The 20,074-nt window shown below is 53.1% G+C and overlaps 4 protein-coding genes across 4 annotated transcripts; 3 read left to right on the top strand and 1 right to left on the bottom strand.

The window, feature by feature from the left end:
• Positions 1-203: 203 nt before the first annotated feature.
• On the top strand, positions 204-4,331 carry SMAC4_07447 (uncharacterized protein). Its single transcript, XM_024655817.2, has 2 exons — positions 204-672; positions 756-4,331. The coding sequence occupies exons 1-2, from the start codon at positions 404-406 to the stop codon at positions 4,129-4,131; spliced, it is 3,645 nt and encodes a 1,214-aa protein (XP_024511040.1). The 5' UTR covers positions 204-403; the 3' UTR covers positions 4,132-4,331.
• A 2,021-nt stretch (positions 4,332-6,352) lies between these two features.
• Positions 6,353-11,879, top strand: SMAC4_07448 (uncharacterized protein). Its single transcript, XM_024655816.2, has 5 exons — positions 6,353-8,052; positions 8,199-8,738; positions 8,798-9,040; positions 9,113-9,299; positions 9,354-11,879. The coding sequence occupies exons 1-5, from the start codon at positions 7,456-7,458 to the stop codon at positions 10,808-10,810; spliced, it is 3,024 nt and encodes a 1,007-aa protein (XP_024511039.1). The 5' UTR covers positions 6,353-7,455; the 3' UTR covers positions 10,811-11,879.
• A 171-nt stretch (positions 11,880-12,050) lies between these two features.
• SMAC4_07449 (mitochondrial 37S ribosomal protein mS37) lies at positions 12,051-13,381 on the bottom strand. The gene is made up of 2 exons (XM_003345112.2): positions 13,101-13,381; positions 12,051-13,014 (listed from the first exon to the last, which is right to left on the bottom strand). The coding sequence occupies exons 1-2, from the start codon at positions 13,204-13,206 to the stop codon at positions 12,848-12,850; spliced, it is 273 nt and encodes a 90-aa protein (XP_003345160.1). The 5' UTR covers positions 13,207-13,381; the 3' UTR covers positions 12,051-12,847.
• A 436-nt stretch (positions 13,382-13,817) lies between these two features.
• SMAC4_07450 (uncharacterized protein) lies at positions 13,818-19,485 on the top strand. The gene is made up of 2 exons (XM_003345113.3): positions 13,818-14,252; positions 14,355-19,485. Exons 1-2 carry the CDS (start codon positions 14,155-14,157, stop codon positions 19,246-19,248), a joined length of 4,992 nt encoding a protein of 1,663 aa, XP_003345161.2. The 5' UTR covers positions 13,818-14,154; the 3' UTR covers positions 19,249-19,485.
• Positions 19,486-20,074: the final 589 nt, after the last annotated feature.

The following is a 20,074-nucleotide window of genomic DNA, read 5'->3' as shown; positions in this document are numbered from 1 at the left end:
TCAAGTGAGTCTCTCTTGGTCACGGCTCTTACTAACGGGCATGGCTTTAGTCAAACCGTGGCAGGGGGCGATGATCATTGTTTAACTGGACTGGACCATGGGGATGACGCTGCTGCTGCTGTCTTCATTCATTCATGGGCTCTCTCAGTAAACGTTGTGTTTTCGTGTCCTCCAGCCACTCGACGAGATTTCACACACACACACACACACACACAGAGCTTCTTTCATCTTTCTTGACAACTCATCATTTCACTCACTCACTACCTGTACGCGCGGCAGTAACCGGACACCTCACACCGACCCAGTCGTTCTTCCTTTCGGCCAGTCGCTTTACTCCTCCTACTCGTCACTCGTCTTCGATCTTCCTCTCGCTCCCGCACCTTTAACGTACACTCTCCTCCCCATGTCCATCCTGCGTCGAAACGACAGATCTCCCTCCGCGGGAGTTAGCGAATCCTCAAGTCCTGACTTTATATCACATACACCAAGGTCCTTGTCCTCGAGCAAACAACAACAGCAACAACAACAAGTGCGTCACCGGGCCTCAGTTGCCTGCGCCTCCTGCCGGGAAAGGCGGATACGTTGTGTAGTGCCCGACGGAGAGTCCGGGTGCACACAGTGTAAGAAGACCGGAGCAGAGTGTATCATAAGAAACGATGACGAGAGGCGAAGGTGTGTATAACCAAGGACCGAACATCGTACACCCCCGCAAATCTGGCATTATAACATATTTTCTGACACTTCAAGACAAAAAGGCCTATATCCAAAGCATACATGTCGTCCCTATCCAACCGCATCACTCTCCTGGAGGAGATGCTGAGAGAGAGAGGCGTTGCCCCTCCTCCAGCCGTCCATCCTCCAAAGACGAGACAAGAAGCCAAAGAGATGCAGGAGCACGAACAACACGATGTCCGGTTCCGCGAAGACTTTGAGACTCCTGGCCCGAACCAGGCCAACTCTTCCATGGCGGCCGATACCCCTTCCCCACCGAAATTCAGCGTGGAAGAGACACAGACAGATCCCGTTGGCGACGACAACAACAATAAGCAAACATCCGAAGCAGCACCAAGCAACGATTCTACACTTTTCCCCGAGTTCACCTCCCAATGGAATGGCGACGTACGCCAGTTCTTGGGCGTAAAGAGCAGGTTCTCTGTCATGTCAGGGAGGCTTCAGTACTTTGGTTCTACGGCCAGCAGCCACGTTCACGCCCAAAACACCTCGCAGCCTAGCCCGCCAACAATAGATCACGCAAGTCGTGTCGAGCGCGTCATCAGAATCCTTGGCTCGTCCACCCATGACCACCTTATGAGCTGCTTCTGGGTTCATTACAACCCCACGGTTCAAGTTGTGGACCGCGAGATATTCGACTCTGGCCGGAAGAGCCAGAACCCGAGGCATTACTCGGTTTTCCTTCATATCACGATGCTTGCTGCCGGGTACAGGTTTGCGGAGCGAAGCAGAGAGGACGTCAAGCGGTTGATACTTGGGAACTGGGAAAGCACGTTCCATCGGGAGTCCAAGTCCATGCTGGATGCCGAACTGGAGAGACCAGGTGGAATACCGAGCACCCAGGCGCTCCTCATCCTCGCCGACCTTGAGTTTGGCGCTGGCAGGGATTCAACGGGTTGGATGTATTCTGGTATGGCGAACCGGCTGGCCATCGACATTGGATTGCACGTAACCGTGCCAAAAAGCGGCAGCGAGGTTCTTCGGGCCGAGGAGCCACTACGTCGGCGGGTCATGACGGCGTGTGTCTTGTTCGACAGATATTGGGCACTTCTACTCGGCCGTTCCCCAAGCATTCGGCATCGCGACATTGGTATCGAGTTAGGGCTCAAGCCGACAAAGGGTACGGCCATGCCGACCGCATCACCGACGATCCCATTTGATATGGTGACGTCCCAGTCACCTGAGATCTCTCTACACCAACATCTACTCGAGCTCATGAGCATAGCGGCCAAGATCCTGGAGTTGCAGAACCAACACGAGTATGCCGAGTCGTTTGCAAACAACAAATCAGGAGAGGAGGCCTACCAGCGATTGTTTGCACTGGACAGAAAACTGCAAGCCTGGTATCGCCGCTTACCAGACTTCTTGGCTTGGAAGCCCGCCAACATTCAAGCAGCGCCTGTTGGGTTCTTCATGCTCCATCAACAATTCCATACTTGCATGATTCTGCTTCACAGGCCCTGGGCAATGTACGACAATGAAGACGGATCGAATCCTGTCATGTCGTTTGGTCAGTCCCCCAGGTCGCTCCCGGGCATCAGCCATCACCATCGGGTTGCAATTGCTCGCAGGATGTGTACGCAGCACGCCATCCGCGTCGCCCGCATCTTCTGGCACCACCGTCTCCGATTCGACGGCAGGAAACTGCCCATCTTCGCTATCCAGCAGGCGGGTACGTCGGCGATTGCTCTGATGGCAGCCCTCATGAACCGGACCACCGAGGTTGACCAGCAGAGCAACCTGCGATACCTCCAAGTCTTGTCTGCGGCAATTTACGACATGTGCTACATCTACCAGCCGGCAGCGAGGATGTATCGCCTGCTTAAGTCGATGCTGGTAGACATTCGCAACGAGGTTGTTACGGGCGTTAGCGGTGTCCACGCTCAGTCGAGGACTTCACCAGAAGTGACAGCGTCGGTGCCTCCTCCGTTTCTTCAATATACTCATCAGAGGAGCTACAGTACTCCCCTTGTCGGCCTGAACTTTGGCGCTCCCGACTGGGCTACCCGGGGCACTTCGCTATCCGGTGGTGGGGGAGACACTCATGGCTACTCGCAGTTCCCTGGTCGACAACAACCGGAGAATGACTTGTTTGGGGAAAACAAACAGCCTCCTTCAAAGAGGCAGAGGTGTAGCGGCCCGAGTCGAAGAACATCCGACTTTGGTGGCTGCCTTACTCCTTCACTCTTCAATATTGGCGGTTATGGTGGCATATCGTCGTATCCTACACCACCCTTGACTTCTCCTCGAGATTCCGGAGAGGGACTTGGCCAAGGCGGGCAGGCTAAGGATAATGACACATCGATTCCGGATGCGTACACTGACGATAACGCCCTCTTCGACTTCGACTTTTTGGAATCCACGGCGCTTGATACGGTAACGGAAGAGCCAAACGAGGAGCAACATGGAGTCGAGGGGCCGAATAAAGAGTATGCCGAAACGGACTTTGCGTGCAGAGCTGCTAGCACACCAACTGTTTCTTCTCACAGTCATCAGGAGGGCAGAGACGCCGCAGAAGAGAACGCAGATAAGCTTGCTCCTTCAGACTGTGACGCCAACAAGGCTGCCGCCGAAGAAAGCACGGATTTGGGAGCGCCAAGGGATGATCAGAGCAAGGCCTCCCCTGAAACCGCTCAGGATCCCAAGGCCTCGGTCTCTGCCCCGGCCACAAGCACGGCTCCAGCCCAGGAAGAGGATGCAGACAGCAACATAATCGAAGAATGGCTTGCCGAGCCGTTGCCATCCATCACCACAACCTCGAGTACCATCAACCCCGCCGCCCTCACAACCATGACCAACACCGTCGCCCCGATCCCAGCACTGACGACGATGACAAGCCACCACCTAGCCAGGTTCCAACCAATCATCTCCCCCCATCGTCAACAGCAGCAACACCCGAGCCCACCATCCTATAAAAGAGACGCCCGTCTAACCAAGCACGACCACCCGGACCTCTTCCCCCGCTTCAACAAGTCAGCTATCATCGACGCGTTGGTGGGGGCGGCGGGGATCAACTTTGACTTGTCTCTTTGTCGAGAGGTGGATGTTGAAGACCGGAATTATGATAATGAGCATGATGGTGATGCTGGCGTTGTCAATGATAACGATGGTGACAAGGAAAATCAAAGGAGCACGGCTTCTGGCAGAGATGGCAGCGAGAAGGGAGAGGGCCAGGGTCAAAGCCAGGGCCAGGGCCCAAGTCGTGGATCAGCAGCGCATGGCGTCAGCTTGAGTGATTTGCTGGGCAGCATGGGAGGTCATGGGGGTAAGAGGAGGATGGAAGAGGTTGAAGGTGGTCATGGAGCTGATGCTGGTGCTGGACTCGGGTGTGGTTATGCGATTGTGACGAATGCTGCGAAGCCGGCGAGGAAGGTGGAGTTGGATTACTTCCGGTTGTGAGCTAAGATGTGGTGGTGGAAGCTAATGATGATACGCGACAAAATAGACGATGATGTGATGTACGAAGGAAGATGCGTGGTATGGTACCCAAGAAGGGTTTGGGTATAGACTAGATTTCTGCTTTCGCTAGAGATAAACCTCGGAATTGGATGTTAGATTATGGAGAGCTTTCAGTTCGTTCCGTTTGGACTTCATTGCGGCCATCGTGATGAGCAAATCCGATGCGCAGCTTGAGTGTCGTCCCTTCCCTGATGAAGCCCCCCCAATTCGGTAGTCGGAGATGAGCATCCAAGCGTCCCCTTTCGCCCCTTCTATGCCCCTTTGCTAGCGCCTCGCTTGAAGGAAGGCACGAACGGTCCTTACCATCAAAGATGGTAGTAACGAATGGAAGCCACGTGGGAATGAGACGAACGCAAGTTGCAAGCCGATACTGTACTTTCTGCTTTGTGGTGTACATACCGTAGGCATATCCAATGTATCCCAAGTTGGAGGTAATTGTGGAGATGACGGTTTTGGGATCATGATCATCCCGGCATCCCTTGAAAATGCGCGAATCTGAATCCGGATCTGGATCACACTGGCAGACCTTGATGGTATTTGGTCTTTACACTATTTGTGGACTCGTTGAATTCTTTAATTTCCGTCCTCGCATTGGGAAACCCATGTTTAAACTTCAAAAGGCATCATCAAGCTTTCCGGGGTTCCCCACTGTCACCGGACAGTAAAGCCAAAAAGGGGGCTAGCGCCTTTTTCCCTATGGATCTCTGAAAGCTTGAAACTTTCTTTTCTGGATGCTGCTACTAACAGAATCACAGCGTAATTACTCCCAAATTTGTTAATGCCCTGCACTCTCGTTTTCCGTGTGCAAGGTGCACTTGAACCCTGATTCGATCAATGCCCAATTGTGGAGCGAGTCGAGCCGAAGCCTGAATTATGACTGGACTTGGGAGGGTGAGAGAGCCTCACGACCCCTTCTTTCTTTGCTGAGACGACACCCGATGAAAAGAAGAGAGGGGCAACTTGCCGAACTGTTCCATCCGAACTCCGAGCGGTTAAGGTCAACACACCCGTCGTCGATGGTTGGATGACAAAATTTGACTACGTATTATCCATTGGCCGCCGAATTGACATGCCCTATGGTTATGCCCAGAATACTCGCTGTATCTCTTCCAGGTCATTTTGATATGATTTCCGTCATCGGGGGGTTGTATATTCCCAGGTGGACACAAGATCGTCCGATGGGTTCACCTTGCAGATTGATACATTCATGCGCACACATTTTAGCAGTCGGGCTGGATCATCCACACATCATCGAGAATTGACTCCCGCCCTTGCATCCGCTAACGCCCCCACGAAACCCGATCTCGTTACACTTTCAGCCCGTACGCACGTATTTACTTGTAGGTATGAGTGGTGAATTTGACACAGCATTCATCAACTGAACATGTGTTGGATATCGGTTCAGGTAGGTATGTATTCCTACAATTCTTATCTGACGGAGTGGAGTTGTATGGAGGCGAGCATCACCAAGTGCGAACCTTGGAGATCCACAAGATAGAGAGGAGGTACATCTGTTTATCAAACCTTGCATAAACAAACTTTCCAAAGCCTGGTTCCAACTGGCGCTTTGGTGAAGAGTCATGATGATCCGGTGATTGTTCTTTTTTATGGATCCATGCCATGATGCGATGCAGCGATGCAGCAATGCAAAGACCCATCCAGTCGAGGAGGTACAATGGATGCTCTCAACCCTCCAAAAAGCTGGCGGCATCAAGCCATCACCGCAAGAGAAAAAGGGCTTCTCACACACATCAGCCGCCGCCCTGCCGCCCGCCCTCGTCAATCCCGCACCCCCAATAGGCCATGGGCTTCCCAGCTCATTATGCTAGACCTATGAGGTATCCAGACAAAAGGGCAGCCAAACACGCCAGACACGCGAACCCCCTACCCTGAAGTGTGTCTGGGCTGAATTGCACGTTAACTGGACGACTGGCCGTGTCTTGTACTTTGCACGTCGACCAACCAGAATCTTCTGCCGGGCCAGTCACTTGCCACGAGTTGTTAGCCTCTGTTTTGGCACGGCCAGGTAACGGCGTATTAGACTTCAGGACGATATCAAAACCCGTGAATGCTTGTGATCAGATTGCGGGGGCTCTTGTGGTCTTCTTTTTGAACAGGTGAATTAAGTAAGATAGCCTTCCGGGGCTGAAAGGACGGGACGTCTTTCCTTTTGTTTCTTACCTCACCTAGTACCTACATAACCCATCTGCCGTCTCCCTCCCGGTACTTGCTTGTCCTGTCCAGTACTACTTTCCTTAACAATTTTTAACGGCTCGGACTCGGGGGCGGGTAAGCGACACGGAAGGAATAAACTGAACCAACAACTTTCCCCTCAGGAGAAGCAGCGAGAAACAACACGAGGGCGCCTTCCATGTCGCGATATCACAGACCACAGACAGACCGCGGACTCAATTCTATCGAAATATAGCGACGACATATCGCATCGCAAAAGGAGGCGCAACGACGACTTGTGTCATTCAGTACCTTACACAGTACACGACAAGTGAACCCACCCACTCCAGTCCAGTTCCAGCTCCAGTTCCAAGTCCTTCCTATCAGTATCAGTCATTGACAAGAACGGGGGACCATCTTCGGATTATTCATTCTCCCACTCATTCTTTGACAACTTTGTTCAACGTTGCTTGTGATTCTTCTGCAAACCAGCAATCGTTCCGATCACGGTTCCTATAACGAACGCCACAAGTGAACCATCTTCCTACACGCTTTGTCGGACATTTCCATCGGTAGCAACTGGAGGTAGCCAAGCACAAGCGATAGTCTACCTGGCATCCGGCCATCTCCTCCCTAATCTTTGCTCTCCACTCGCGTTGATTGAGCCTTCTGCTGTTCTCGACTTAGCGCGCCCCCGGCCGAGCAAGTTGCAAATCAATCGCCCACAGCGCAGTCATTTGCACAGCAGCACTGCACGCAGCAGCAACTTACGCAGTACCTTTGCAGGACGCACATCTCACACAGCACGCAGCGGCAACCCGAGCAACCCCGTCAGTCCCGTCCATCACTGTCAATCACTTGTCTCCCGTCTGTCCTGTCATACACACGCAGCAGCAACAGCAGCAGCAGTCACAGGCTCACAGCCCGCCCGGCGCCCAAAACCCGTTAGCAACGCCAACGTTCAACGTTCAACCCCCCTCGAGCCTCAGTAACCCATCCATCGGTCCACCCCCCTCCCGGCTCCCCCCCGCGCCTCGCGGCACCAAGCACGAGTCTCCACCGACCCTTTGCGAATGGAGACCTAAGTATACTATGGCCCATGCTACTCTTCTACGAACGAACACCGCCCCTGTATTTCAAGCGTCGACCGACGGCGTCGCCAGATTGAACAACATGAGCCTGTCCAACGCCGCGCGGGCGAGCCAGCTTTCGGGCTCGACGGCCTTCAATTCCACGACTTCGCTCAACTCGCTTACTTCGTCCGCCACCGCCGTTACCCCCGTGAACGGCCAGCCGCTCGCCACCACAAACATCATCAACCAGAGAGCCGACGCCTCGCGATCGCTGTATCAAATATGTCTGTCGCTCAAACAACGCCTCGCCCAGGTTCCCGGATTCGAGGGCTATCTAGAACAACTTCAGCTCGAGCAGGAGAATGGGGATGACGGCCCCGTCGAGGCCCTTTGGAAGCTCCTGCGCACCGGACTGCCCCTGCTCACCATCTACAATTCGCTTCAACCCGAGAAGCCGCTGCACGTCGACGAGAGGCCGAACGAGACGGAAGCCCGGCGCTCCAAACGCGCCATCATGGAATTCGTCAAGGCCTGCTTGAGCGACCTCGACCCCCCCGTTACCGAATGCTTTATCGTCGCCGACCTTACAGGGGAGGACACCACCGGTTTTGTCAAGGTGAGCAGGTCTCCTCGCGCCCCCTTGCCATTCCCCAATTCCAACTCATCTAAAACCCGATGGAAAAAAAATGGAAAAAAAAAAAGAAAGAAAAAAAAAACAATAAAAAAAAACGTATATGCTGACGGGCAAATGTTGGGACCCAGGTGACGTCTGTTATCAACTATGTGCTCGATCTTGCCGAAAAACGGGGGCTTTTGCTCCAAACCCTACCATACCCCGAAGATGATATCACGCAACCGGGTTCTAAGATGACCCATCGCGATTACATTGTACGAGAACTGGTAGATACGGAGCGCAAATACGTACAGGATCTCGAGAACCTCCACGACTTAAAGAGGACGTTGGAACACAGGAGCGTTATCCCGGGCGAATTCATTCACGACATATTCCTTAATATCAACTCCATCTTGGATCATCAGCGAAAGTTCCTCATCAGGGTAGAAACAACAAACTCGATGCCACAGGCTAGGCAGGAATGGGGAAGCTTGTTCGTCACAGCCGAAGAGAACTTTGGCATCTACCAACCCTTCATCGCGAACCAGAGAAAGGCAGCCCAGGTTGCGACGCAGGTGTTTGACAAAATCCAAGAGGCTGGCCATCCGGTCGCGTGTGATTTCAATACCCTTGATGGTTTCCTCCTAAAGCCTATGCAGAGACTGGTCAAGTACCCACTTTTGCTCAAGGTATGGATGCTATGGTCTTTTTCTCCTGGTACCCATGTGCATACTAACGCATTTTACAGGATCTGCTTAAGAAGAGCGAAGACGAGCACACCAAGGAAGATTTATCTGCCGGCATCGCTGCTGCTGAACGAGTGTTGATGAAAGCCAACTCGGCCGTTGATAAGAACATCCTCGAGGAGGCTTTGCAGGACCTCATTCACAGAGTAGACGACTGGAAGAGCCATAAGGTGGACAATTTTGGAAGTCTGCTCCTGCACGGAGTATACACTGTTATAACGGGCAAGAGTGAACAGGAGAAGGACGTACGTATCTCCTCTGGCGCATGTCTTTCCTCTTTGTCGCACTGATAATGGACCGCTAACCTTCCTCAGCAGTATGAGATCTATCTTTTTGAGAATATATTGCTCTGTTGCAAGGAAATAGCCACGACTAAAGCCAAGGACAAGAAGGACAAGACGCGATCATCCGTACCAAAGATACGGAACAAGTTCGCCAAATTACAGCTCAAGGGCCGCATCTTCATGACCAATGTCACCGATGTAGTAGCCATTTCCAAGCCTGGTAAGCGACACAGTTGGAATTCTCGGCGGAACACAACAGCTGCTGACTGTGCAGGTTCGTATACCGTACAAATATGGTGGAAGGGCGATCCAGGAGTGGAGAATTTCATGATCAAGTTCCAGACCGAAGAGATGATGAAGAAATGGGCTGCCGGTCTGGATGAACAGCGAAAGCAGAACACGCAAGCCGCTGCTGCTCCCGACCAAAATCCACCAAACTTTGCCTGGCTCGCCTCGCAAGGCAACGGACTCGAGAATCCTTACAAGGAAGAGGAAGAGGACGAGGACATCTATAATGCGCCACCACCAGGGGGCGTCACCCCGACAGTTGCTATGCCAGGGACGATGCAGCGGAACGGATCGAGCACAAGTTTACGGCAGCGGTCTGCCACCAGCGAAAGTCTAGCAGGTATGGCTCGCGCGCCACCTCCACGATTCCCTCTTCCACAAGCTCCCGCCCCTCTCAATGTTGGCCTTCAGCCATCACCCGCTGTTCGAGCAGGCGAGTCTTACTTCTCTCCTGTAGCCGAGTCGCCCGCTTCGAGTCGGACTAGCACAACGAGCGGCATCTTTGCCGGTGCCGGAGCCGGCTATCCTTTCCCCAAGACCGGTACCCCACAAGGATGGCAGGAGGATAGCAACCGTTACACAGCCCCTGCCATGCCAAGGGCGCCATCGCGAGACGGCCCATCTCCGGGCTTTGGGATGCCTACGCCAAACGGGAGGAATCCACGGGGACCGTCGATGCCCGTCATGCCTCGGGGGGATAACAGCCAGTTTGCTCAGGCACGCAGCCGGAGTTATAGTACACCGGACATTGCCGGCCAGGCCGCTGCCCGCAACAACCAGACAGGGGTACCTGCGGTGCCAGGCATTCCCGCCCATCTAACCCATGCCCGCCACGATTCCAACATTCCCAGGAGCAATACTGGCAGCCCAGCAAATGATCTCCCTCTACGGACCCAGACAAGTTCACCTGGTAGAGAACGGAAGAACTATGGAGGCCAGTTGAACCAGTTCCCTCCACAGCCTCTCCGCCAGGGTACACCAGGCAGTGTCACCGGCTTCCCTCCGCCATCTGGCCCACCACCGCCGGGAATGGCGCCCCTTGCCCCGGTTGATGGAACGCGAAACATCACCCCATCTCTTGGTACCGCGCCGATGATGTCTGGACAGAACCCACTCTCACCTACCGAAGACGGCATGCTCCCTACGCAACTGAAGGTGAAGGTTCACTGTGATAGCGGCAACTACATCACCTTGGTTGTGCTCTACGACATTACCTATGAAAAACTGATTGACCGCATTGACAACAAGTTATCACGGTTTACTACTAGCAGCATCGGTGCGGGTAACCTGAGGCTACGGTACCGAGACGAGGATGGTGACTTCGTCATGATCGAGAGCGATGATGACATCCAAATCGCCATCTCGGACTGGCGTGAGGGGTTACGCAACCCAGATAGCACCGGGGAAATTGATCTGTACTGCGAAGGGGAACTGTTAGAGTGAGCAGATATGGCTCCGAACACCCCCCGTTAGCTCCGGCCACCTTTCTTGGAATAAACTTTGGACCGCGCCTATACTGTAAAGATGGCGGGCGGCATTCATTCCTCTCATGTCCATCATATTCTGTCGCTCTATTTAACTGTCCCTCATTCGTACAGCAACCTGGACTCGACAACTACCATTTCACTTCGATCACATTTCAGTATCTTTTGGGTATCTTCACCGACTCTTCATCTCGTCGAACTGGAAGCAAAATCGGCAACAAAGGCATGGCAGGCATGGGTTTTCCAATACATAAACATAGGCGGACTCATGCAATTACCATCGTCATCGGACGCTTCTTGGAAAAGAACGACGCCTCGCAGACACCTATACACAACACTACTGATTTCCTTTAGTTATCATCTCGTATCTCTGTCTCACAAGAGCACACACACACACACACACACACACACACACACGCACAATGAGTCGTTTTTTTTGGTGTCGGTTATAGACACGGACTTTCTTGGGATTCCTTTTGTTATCATTATCACGGGACTACTCTCCTTTTCCCCTTTCATTTTTATCCCCATCTTCCATCATCGTTTGCTTATCATTTGTTCCAAGTGATAAATCGTTTGTCGTTATATACCTTGTCGGTCTTTTAGTGTTTGTTTGTTTGTCGAGTCGGGTTGGGCTGTGTCTGGATTGTCTGGATGGCTTAGGGTGTGATGGAATGGCAGCGAGATGTGACAAGTGAAGACGAGGAAACGCATCTCTATCATTTCATTGTCTTCATCTTGTTTGCGTCTGTGGCCGTCTATCAGATGTGGAGAATCAAGGGTTACGCGAGTTCTCTACTGGAGGAGCAATGGAAAGTCAAACCGGAGTCGAAAGAGTGGTTGAACGCAGACGGATCGGGTTCGGTGATTTGAAGGTTTTCGTCATAGTCCAAGAGGAGGTACGGGAAGCGAACAGGTCGAGAGTATAGACAGATCGGTGGACGGAATGGAAGGAGGAAAGAAGGAAGAGGGAGGGGATTGACGGTAGTGAAGTTGTTGTGTCCCTTTTTTTTTTTTTTTTTTTGGTTGATCTTTATAGTCAGATATGAATACCCAATTGCGCATTTTTTGTTGTTTGTTTTTGGTTTGTTATCCCAGTCGTATATAGAGTCTAGATGAGAGAAGAGAGAAGAGAGAAGAGAGCAGAGAGTAACTAGTTGGGTAGTTGAAACGTCGGTTAATGTGAAGAGCGAGCAGTCAGATAAGATATTGTTTCACCGTTCTCTTGGCAGGTTGTGATGAATATATAGATGTATTGTTACAAAGCTTCTAAAAAATCAAGTGTATATATACTCAAACGCCATATAGACCCAAAAATGCCTTCCATCGATATCTGCCACAATATTGTACAGCAGCCAACACTGACTTGACTGACCATTCGAACTGCTTGTACGTTGATTGGCCTTGCTGTTACCCTCCTTCTTCTTCTTCTTCTTCTTCTTCTTCTCCTCCTCTCCTCCATCACTCCAGCTCCTGCTTTCCCTCGGGGTATCACACCAGGGCCATGTAAAGCACACCCCATATCAATCCCCTGTCGTTTTCCTCCCATTCCTAAAAATGGATGTCGAACAAGTTTGGATATGGGACAAGCTTGAACTTGGCTGGTCTTGTCTCGGTTCTTTTTTTTTTTTTGGTTTTTTTTTTGCTTGGAACCCAATTCTGCTCAAATTGTTTTCCTCTTTGCCCCCTCTCCCACTACGACAACTCTTCCGACATCCTTGTCGATTCCATTTGCTCCAAACAAGATGTTTCTTTATGGTGCATGCATCGATCGTCGTAGCAATTCTCAAAAGATCGGGCTTTATCGTTCGAAAGGGAGTACTCCACCACAACATCGGTCATTGCAGTAGCAGCAGCAGCCGTCGTCGTCTTGTCGTCCTCTTGCATGTCGTCCTCCCTCTCGTTGTAGCCTTCGTCGTCGTCGTCGTCGGAGTTGTTGCAGTTGTCGTCGTCGTAACAAAGAGGGAGAGTCGAGGAGTTGACTCGAACGAGTCGCTTATTTCTTGCGCTTGCCCTGCGTGAGCCTCTCATGGAAGCGCTGCAAGTGGTAGTTGATGGTGTTGCTGGCCTTGGGCGCAGGCTTAGGCGTGTCCATGCAGGCGCGCAGGGCGTTCTCGACGGTCGCGCAGCCGGCTGAGTTGTAACCGGCGGAAGCCCAGCAAGCTGTTTTTGAGAGAAAGGAGTTGGTTAGTTCGTTCGTGTCGCTAACAGAGAGAGAGGGTCTTTGTAGAGGAAGGCGCATAGCATACCCAGAACCGAAGACATGACGGCGATGCAAGGGTTCTCCTCGGCCTTGTTGGGCTGGCGGACCTTCAGCTTCTTCAGCGGCGGCAGACGGATGGGCTTGTGGACCATTTTGACGGCGATGCGGTGTTGTTTTGACGCTTATTCGGAAAGGTGGACGGAGAGAAACGAGACAAATGGAGGGACCGGGAGGCAATCGGGGTCGCGGGCGGCGGGCGGCGGGTGGCGGGGGGTGTCCGTTACGGTGCTCAAATAACCGGGGGATTTCCACTTCCGGGTTCCGTATCTGTCTGGACGGGAGCTTTCACTGCAGGTGCCGCCGTGTGCGCGCGAGCCTATCCGGCCGGCTTTCCGTTCTACACACAGGGTCCCCGCTGGGGAAAGATTTCAGGATCACGTGGAGATAAGGCGGCGTTGCAGTGATAGAGCGGCGCCCGGCATCAGGCAGGCAGTTTGGCTGGTCTGGCTTTCTCGCGGCAGAGGCGTCAGGCCGCGTGGGGTATAACCCAGGTGGAGCATTCCTTCTTGGCAAGCCAGTGCTACCTTCAGATTCGGTGCAAGATGATTGGTTAATTGGCTGGACAATGTAAACAAATCGCTGAAGTGTTTCTGGGCGACCCCATCTTTTTGGGAGGAGGGATTGGACTTTGTCACTTGCAAGTTGCAACCTTCCCGTGTCTTCGCGATTTGTCGCTCTTGACTTCCATTTCCCTCCCCCGGCGGCCTTCCACCTTCTTTGCGCAAAACACACACGCGACACCTTCTTTCCAGGTCCATTTTTGGTACCCACGACGACTTACGACGGATACCCATTGCATTGTTGGCAGAGCATAGCTTTCGGCGCGTATTTGGTTGCTGTTTTTGCAAAACACATTTTGTCCCTTTTTTTCGTTCTTCCTTTTTTTTTCAAAGCGACCTTTGTTTACATCGGGACTCATTTGCAGCCATCGCCGCCTCCTGTCCCAGCAACGCGACAAACTACGGTTATTCTGCATACCTAGCTAAACACAATTCACTACACACTATACACACAACACATAAACACGAATACGTCGCCGCATGACGGGGACACCAATTGCGACAATGGTGGACTTTACGGGCGGCGCCTTGAACGCTGCCATCCTCCATGAGACTCCTATTTTCACATTTTCCAAAGAGTACGTCTGCCACTACTTTCCCTTTTTCGCATACGGACGGGTTTCTACTTTTTCTATTTTTGCATGGATGTGATGACTTACCGCGCTTATGTCTTGTTGCAGGCGACCATTTCTCGCATCCGACTTCCTAGCACCTCCGCCTGTCGCCGCACCCAAAGCATGGGAGCGCGTCCCCGTTATTGCTCTCCGCCGCTGCGGGCCGCGCCAGATCTGGAAGCGCGTTGGTGGTCTGGTTATTCCTCCACCCGTCGACCCCGCCTTCGTAGAGCTCGACAGTCGAGGCCGAGGACAGCGAAAGCGCGCGCGCACCGAACATTACGTACCGACCTTTGCCAACTACAACGTCGACGAGAGATACTATGCCATCCACAACGGAACCCCTGACCTGGCTGAGGCCAGAGCCTACCTTTCAGCAGCAGCAAGCTATTTGGCCAGGGAAGCACCCGACCCTCGACTCGTGGCCAAGATCCTAGCCCGACGCGCATCCTATCCCGATGACCGCCTCAACTATGTCCCGAGAAAGCGACACAACTCGCGCTGGCCCCTCCAGCAGCTGACGAACCCTACACGCATGCTGGCTGAGATGCAGCCGTACATCGAGCTTAACGTCCCAGCAGAACCAGAGACGGTCGAACCGGCGCATCATATCCAGGGCACGCAATTGATGAGGAGGTCGACACGGCGTGCTAGTAGCCGCCTATCACTCATCCCATCGGAGGATTCACCCAGCAGGATGGACTTTTCCCCTATTAAACCGCCAGTGTCCCGTATCATGTCGCCAGTCAAGCGATCGCCCACCAAGTTATCGTCCCCGAGAAAGGTCGCCGAGTCGCCACTACGAAAGTTTAGGGTCACTGCCACTCCTACGAAAGTCATCCTCAAGCCCTCGAGGCTCAGTCTCTCGGCACAAACCCCCGTCAAGTCCACACCCCTCAAGTCTACGCCCATCCGACCAGCAAGCGTGTCCGAATCAGACAGCGAGGTTACTCCTGCGCATCTTCTTCACCTGTCGCCTTTGCTCTTCGACCAGCCCATCCCAGAGACACCGTCAGTTCCGGAACATGAGAACAGGAGACGCATCTCCTTGCTATCGGCCAGGAGAAGTGATGTTCGCCCCAGCTTCATCACTAGGCTTCTCAAAGAGTTTGAGCGGGACGCCCCAGAACGACGCCACAGCTTCAGCTTGGCAGTCCAAGCCGTTGCGGATGCCACCACCACTAGTCGCCGGAATTCAGTAAACCCATCGTGTATCGGCTCCGAAGACGCTGCTGCGCGTGAGAACTCGGAGGACGCAACCGAGCAAATCGACAAGCAAGAGCCGGTGCCACCTGCGCCTACACGGACATTGGAGGTTGACGTCGGGACAAACCTGGATATCTTCGGCCATCGGAGGAAAGATGTCCGGCCGTGGGCACAAACCCCAACTCCAACCCGAACTGCGCAAATACCTTTCGAGGAATCTACCGTTACATCCTCGCCTCTAAAGGCCGTTCACGGTGTTCCTCTACCCGTAGAGCCGGTTGGGTCCGCGCCTGCAGCCCCTTCAATAGCGGTTTTCGATAGTACCGTGGGTGTGACAAACAGCGAGAACGATGCAAACTTGGCCCCTACACAGGATTCTAGGGACCCTACCCCTGAGCCTACCTCACCCGACCAACAACCCGAAGGAGAGGAATCACCCGCACCACTCATTGTTGAGGAACCAACCAACACAGAAATTGAAGCTAATGATGGCTTTGAGCCCTTGCATCCCGAAGGATTGTCTACCATTCTCGAGGAAGATTCCGTCCTGGAGGCATTTACTCCTGTCAAACATCACAACCTACCCACCAGATCGTCGCCAATGAAGCCTTCAAGCCCACTGCCTCTTGGTCATGTAACTCTTGGAACGCCTGCGGTTGGAGCATCATCCCCCGCTGGTCTTCACCAGGAGGGCACATCCCTTCAAGAGCTCCCCAGTGAGGCGCCTTCTAGCCCAACACCTTTCCGGAGACCCACGCCCGAGAAGTTCGGTTTCGGCGCGCAGCCATCTGCTAATTCTCATCGGCGCTACTCTGCGGCGCATGAACTGCTCACCGAAGTGCCCTCACCAGTACCAACTGCGGAGAAATCTGCTGTCGGAGCGTTATCCCCCGCTACCTCTCAGCAGGAATCTGTTGATACCGAGGAAGAGCTTGAAGGAATGCCTTCGGAAATCGAAGCAGCTCGCCAACCCACCCCGGAGAGCCACGACAATAATGCCTCCGCCCCTATCGTTGCCGATAATGATGATAAGGTTTCTGATGATGTCCCGCAGGACATGGCATCTAGCCCGGCACTTGCTCAAGAGGCAACACCCGAAACAGCTGAAGTGTGCGCCTCGCCTGCTGTCTCATCTCACCTAGAGAGCACCGCTCAGGATGAGTCTGTTGAGGAAGTGACCTCTGGTCCCACATCTCCTCACGAGGTGACGCCTGAGATCGCGAACATTGACGTCTCTTGTTCTGCTGTTAAGGAGGACGGCAATGACGACCAGCCGTCGTCTGAGGACGCAGTTCCTCCTTCAAGTCCCGCTCAACAAGCAAACTCCTCACCGTTGGTTGCTGACGAAGATACCATCACTGTTGAGACTGGATCGCCCCGTTCAGCCACACCCATGACCTCAATTTCCGAGGCGCCGGTTTCTCCCACCGCTGACGTGGAAGACAGCACTTCAGAAGAAAAAGCTGAAGATACGCCGGCTGCTCCTTCACTGGCATCTCCAATCCGGTCCGACTATTCTGTGGGGCGTGATGAGATTGAAGAGCACAAAGAGGAGCCACCGGCAGATGAAACCCCGATACAGGGCGAGAATGATGACGCTGCTCGCCCAATTGAGCCTAACAGCCCTTGTAACAATGGGCAGGCATGTCCCGAACCAGCTTTGTGTCCCGAGGAGCAATCGTCACCCAACAGTGAACCCACCTCCGAGGATGACATTACATTGACCAAAAACTACGTTGCTGCGGCGGAAGATGTCATGGCTGAGTCTCATTCGTTGCCCCAGAGTGGTGGTGTGGGAGACAATGGAGAGACTGATTCGTCAGCCTCCTTTGTCGACTCCTTTATTCCAAAGGACAAGGATGCCAACGAGCTTACTGTTCCGCCTGCTGAGGATAAAGAGGATGAAACCTCTGACACATCATCGGTGATGGACCACGATGAATCTGCTGACCGTTCAATGTCTGTCGAACAGGCTACCATTGACGAAGTATTACCCTCCAGCGCAGATGCGCTTGAAGATTCCAGCACCTCCCAGATTCGTGACCCTACCCCTGAAGAGGAGAGCGATTCCATAGAAGCCGCGCCTACAGAGTCAGAAGACGTCAGTGGCGCACAGGAAGATTCCCCAGAAAGCTCGACATCGTCTCCTGGCAATTCCGACGACGAAAACAGCGGCGACGAAATTGAGGGTGACGAAATCGAGGTTGTGGAACAAGTTGGGGCGGAAGACTCGTTGATAAGCGATGATGAGGACGACGTGTCTTTGATTACTGAGCAGCCCATCCGCGTCGAAAACGATACTCTGTCGTTGCGGTCTCTGCACGAAGAATCTGAGACGGATATGATCCGGAAGTTCATCAGCAAAGTCGCCGCCGATAAGAGTGCCAAAGCAGCCGCTGCAGCTGAACTTGAAAACAGAAGCCCACCCCAGGCTGATTCCGACTCCCCCGCTGAGGACTTTGAAACTCCTCCCAAGAGAACGCCCCTTAGCGAGAAGAGCCCCAACAGCCCCAGCCCGACCAAAAAGCGTAAGCTTGACGAGCTGGCCGATGAGCCCGGCAAGGAGGAGTCCCCCAAAATGGCTGGAGAGAGTCCTGTGACCCGGACGGTGAAGCGCCGGAAGGCGTTGGTTGAGAACTCCGAACCTCCTACTGAGGAGGGTGATGATTCGGAAGGTGCTCCTCGCCGGTCTTCGCGCCAACGCAAGACCCTTATCAACCTTAAGTCTGCCCCGTCCGCCAACTCGATCGCCAAATCCACCATACCAGTGCGCATGCCCGGGATGGAGATGATGGATACGGTCAGAGCGCGTAACGACCAGAAGGATGTGGCTGCCGTCACGAGATACAATACTCGGAAGAACAAGGGCAGCGCTTTGTTCCCGCAGGTCGTGCTCAAGAAGATGGAGAAAATGAACAAGCAAGGGAAGGAATATGTCTACAGCTCTAGTTCCGTTGTAAACAACAAGGCGTCAGAGACTGAGAAGAAAAAGAAGAACAAGGGGGTTCGGTGGGCAGAAACTCTGGCTAGGTTCCAGGATGAAGCATCGGCGCCCGTTAACTCCAAAACCCGAGCTCTTTCTAGCTCCCTCCTTGCCGATGTCCTCAAGGCCGATGCCGCTCTTGACGACGATATCGATGAGCTTGCTGATGAGCCAGTAGTGAGCTCCAAGAAGGTTAGCACTCCCAGGGTGCTCAAAACTGCAAAGAGCCAGATTAAGAGCAGGACCAAGATCGCTCCGGAGGCTACCACCTCTAAACCCTCCATCCCCAAGCCAAGGAAGGTCGCCCCTCCACCACCGACCCCTACCACAAGGAGAGCTGCTGCCGCCCCGTCCATTCCCGCTCCCGCTCCTACCCCCACAAGGAAAGTACTACCGACACCGGCACCGAAACCCACCACCTCAATTCACAAGGTAACCGCTCCACCAAAGCGTGCCACCCGGTCCGGCAAGTCACTCGTCCCGACGCCTATCAAGTCGACGCCCGCCGTGAAGCCGAAAACTACGGTTCCCGCCGCCCCGCCACCACCTCTTCCTGCACCCCACCGCGGTCCCGGCAGGCCGAGGCTGAATCTGGCGTCTTCGACCACAACCTCTACCCCTATCAGCAACAAAGTCAACAAGACACCTGCTGCGACCAGTAAGACGGTCGTTACTGCTGCTGCTAGACGGGCGAGCAGGGTTGCTGCGGGGTTGGGGATGAGTGTCAATGGGACGCCGGCGCCGAAGAGGAGGGGGAGGAGTGCTTCTTGAATGGAATGAGCGAGTGACTTGTTGGCACTTGTTTTTTCTGCTCGGCAGGTGCTTGGGAGAGTTCTGTGTAATTACGGAGTTTTAGGGTACGAGTGGAGAGAAGAGAGGACAAGCCTCTTGTTGTCCGAGTAGCTAGCTTAGTTCGCCTGGGTAGGCTGAGCTGAGTTGAGCCAGCAGCAGCCCGCAATTATTTGCTTTTTATACGGAGCAGCAAAGGAGGCATAGCATGGCATGGCATGGTTGTATTATTGTAAAGGTGGATAGATACCATGATGGATATGGATATGGATACGGATACGGATATGGATAAATGATACTACTGTTCCTGCTGGTCAAGTGTTGGAGTTCACTCATGAAACGAAGCAATGAATGCTAACGAACATTATTCTTTATGAACTTGACTTGCTGTTATTCTTTGAGGACCTGTTGGGTGCCAAATGTGCAAGTTTGATTGTGGCTTGTCTAAATAGTTGGATGGTTTGGGAGACGGAGGAGGTAGGTAGAGTAAGAATTCTTGCTGGCATTTGCGTATTCGGCAGCGGTCCGGTCAAGCATGAGAGATGGTGGGCAGAGAGAGGTCTTAAGAGGCTTTTTAGACCAGCGTAGCTTATACACATAGGATCAGGTTCCCATAACCGAGTTCTCGGGGCTACTTGCATTCATGGTTGTGAGAGTGGTACGTACGTACGTACGTACGTACAGTTTCTCCTTTCGATGTTATTAACGTCCATAGCAATATTGACTTGACTGCCCGGGACATTCCAAAATTGAGATACTCTTCCAGCATACAAAACCCATGCGGAAAAATAAGTAAACCAAAGCTTTC

The sequence above is a fragment of the Sordaria macrospora genome, chromosome 6 (genome assembly GCF_033870435.1).
Source record: "Sordaria macrospora chromosome 6, complete sequence".
NCBI lineage: Eukaryota > Fungi > Ascomycota > Sordariomycetes > Sordariales > Sordariaceae > Sordaria > Sordaria macrospora.
The sequence above is the reverse complement of the archived record's forward strand: the minus strand, read 5'-3'. Positions and strand labels throughout refer to the sequence as shown.

Bases quoted from the DNA above. Each gene is read 5' to 3' on its own strand.
- SMAC4_07447 (XM_024655817.2), top strand. From the start codon at position 404: ATGTCCATCCTGCGTCGAAACGACAGATCTCCCTCCGCGGGAGTTAGC. The intron at 673-755 runs GTGTGTATAACC...CAAGACAAAAAG, and splicing joins AACGATGACGAGAGGCGAAG to GCCTATATCCAAAGCATACA.
- SMAC4_07448 (XM_024655816.2), top strand. From the start codon at position 7,456: ATGGCCCATGCTACTCTTCTACGAACGAACACCGCCCCTGTATTTCAA. The intron at 8,053-8,198 runs GTGAGCAGGTCT...GTTGGGACCCAG, and splicing joins ACACCACCGGTTTTGTCAAG to GTGACGTCTGTTATCAACTA. The intron at 9,041-9,112 runs GTACGTATCTCC...CTTCCTCAGCAG, and splicing joins AGAGTGAACAGGAGAAGGAC to TATGAGATCTATCTTTTTGA.
- SMAC4_07449 (XM_003345112.2), bottom strand. From the start codon at position 13,206: ATGGTCCACAAGCCCATCCGTCTGCCGCCGCTGAAGAAGCTGAAGGTC. The intron at 13,015-13,100 runs GTATGCTATGCG...TCTCAAAAACAG, and splicing joins CGTCATGTCTTCGGTTCTGG to CTTGCTGGGCTTCCGCCGGT.
- SMAC4_07450 (XM_003345113.3), top strand. From the start codon at position 14,155: ATGACGGGGACACCAATTGCGACAATGGTGGACTTTACGGGCGGCGCC. The intron at 14,253-14,354 runs GTACGTCTGCCA...GTCTTGTTGCAG, and splicing joins ATTTTCACATTTTCCAAAGA to GCGACCATTTCTCGCATCCG.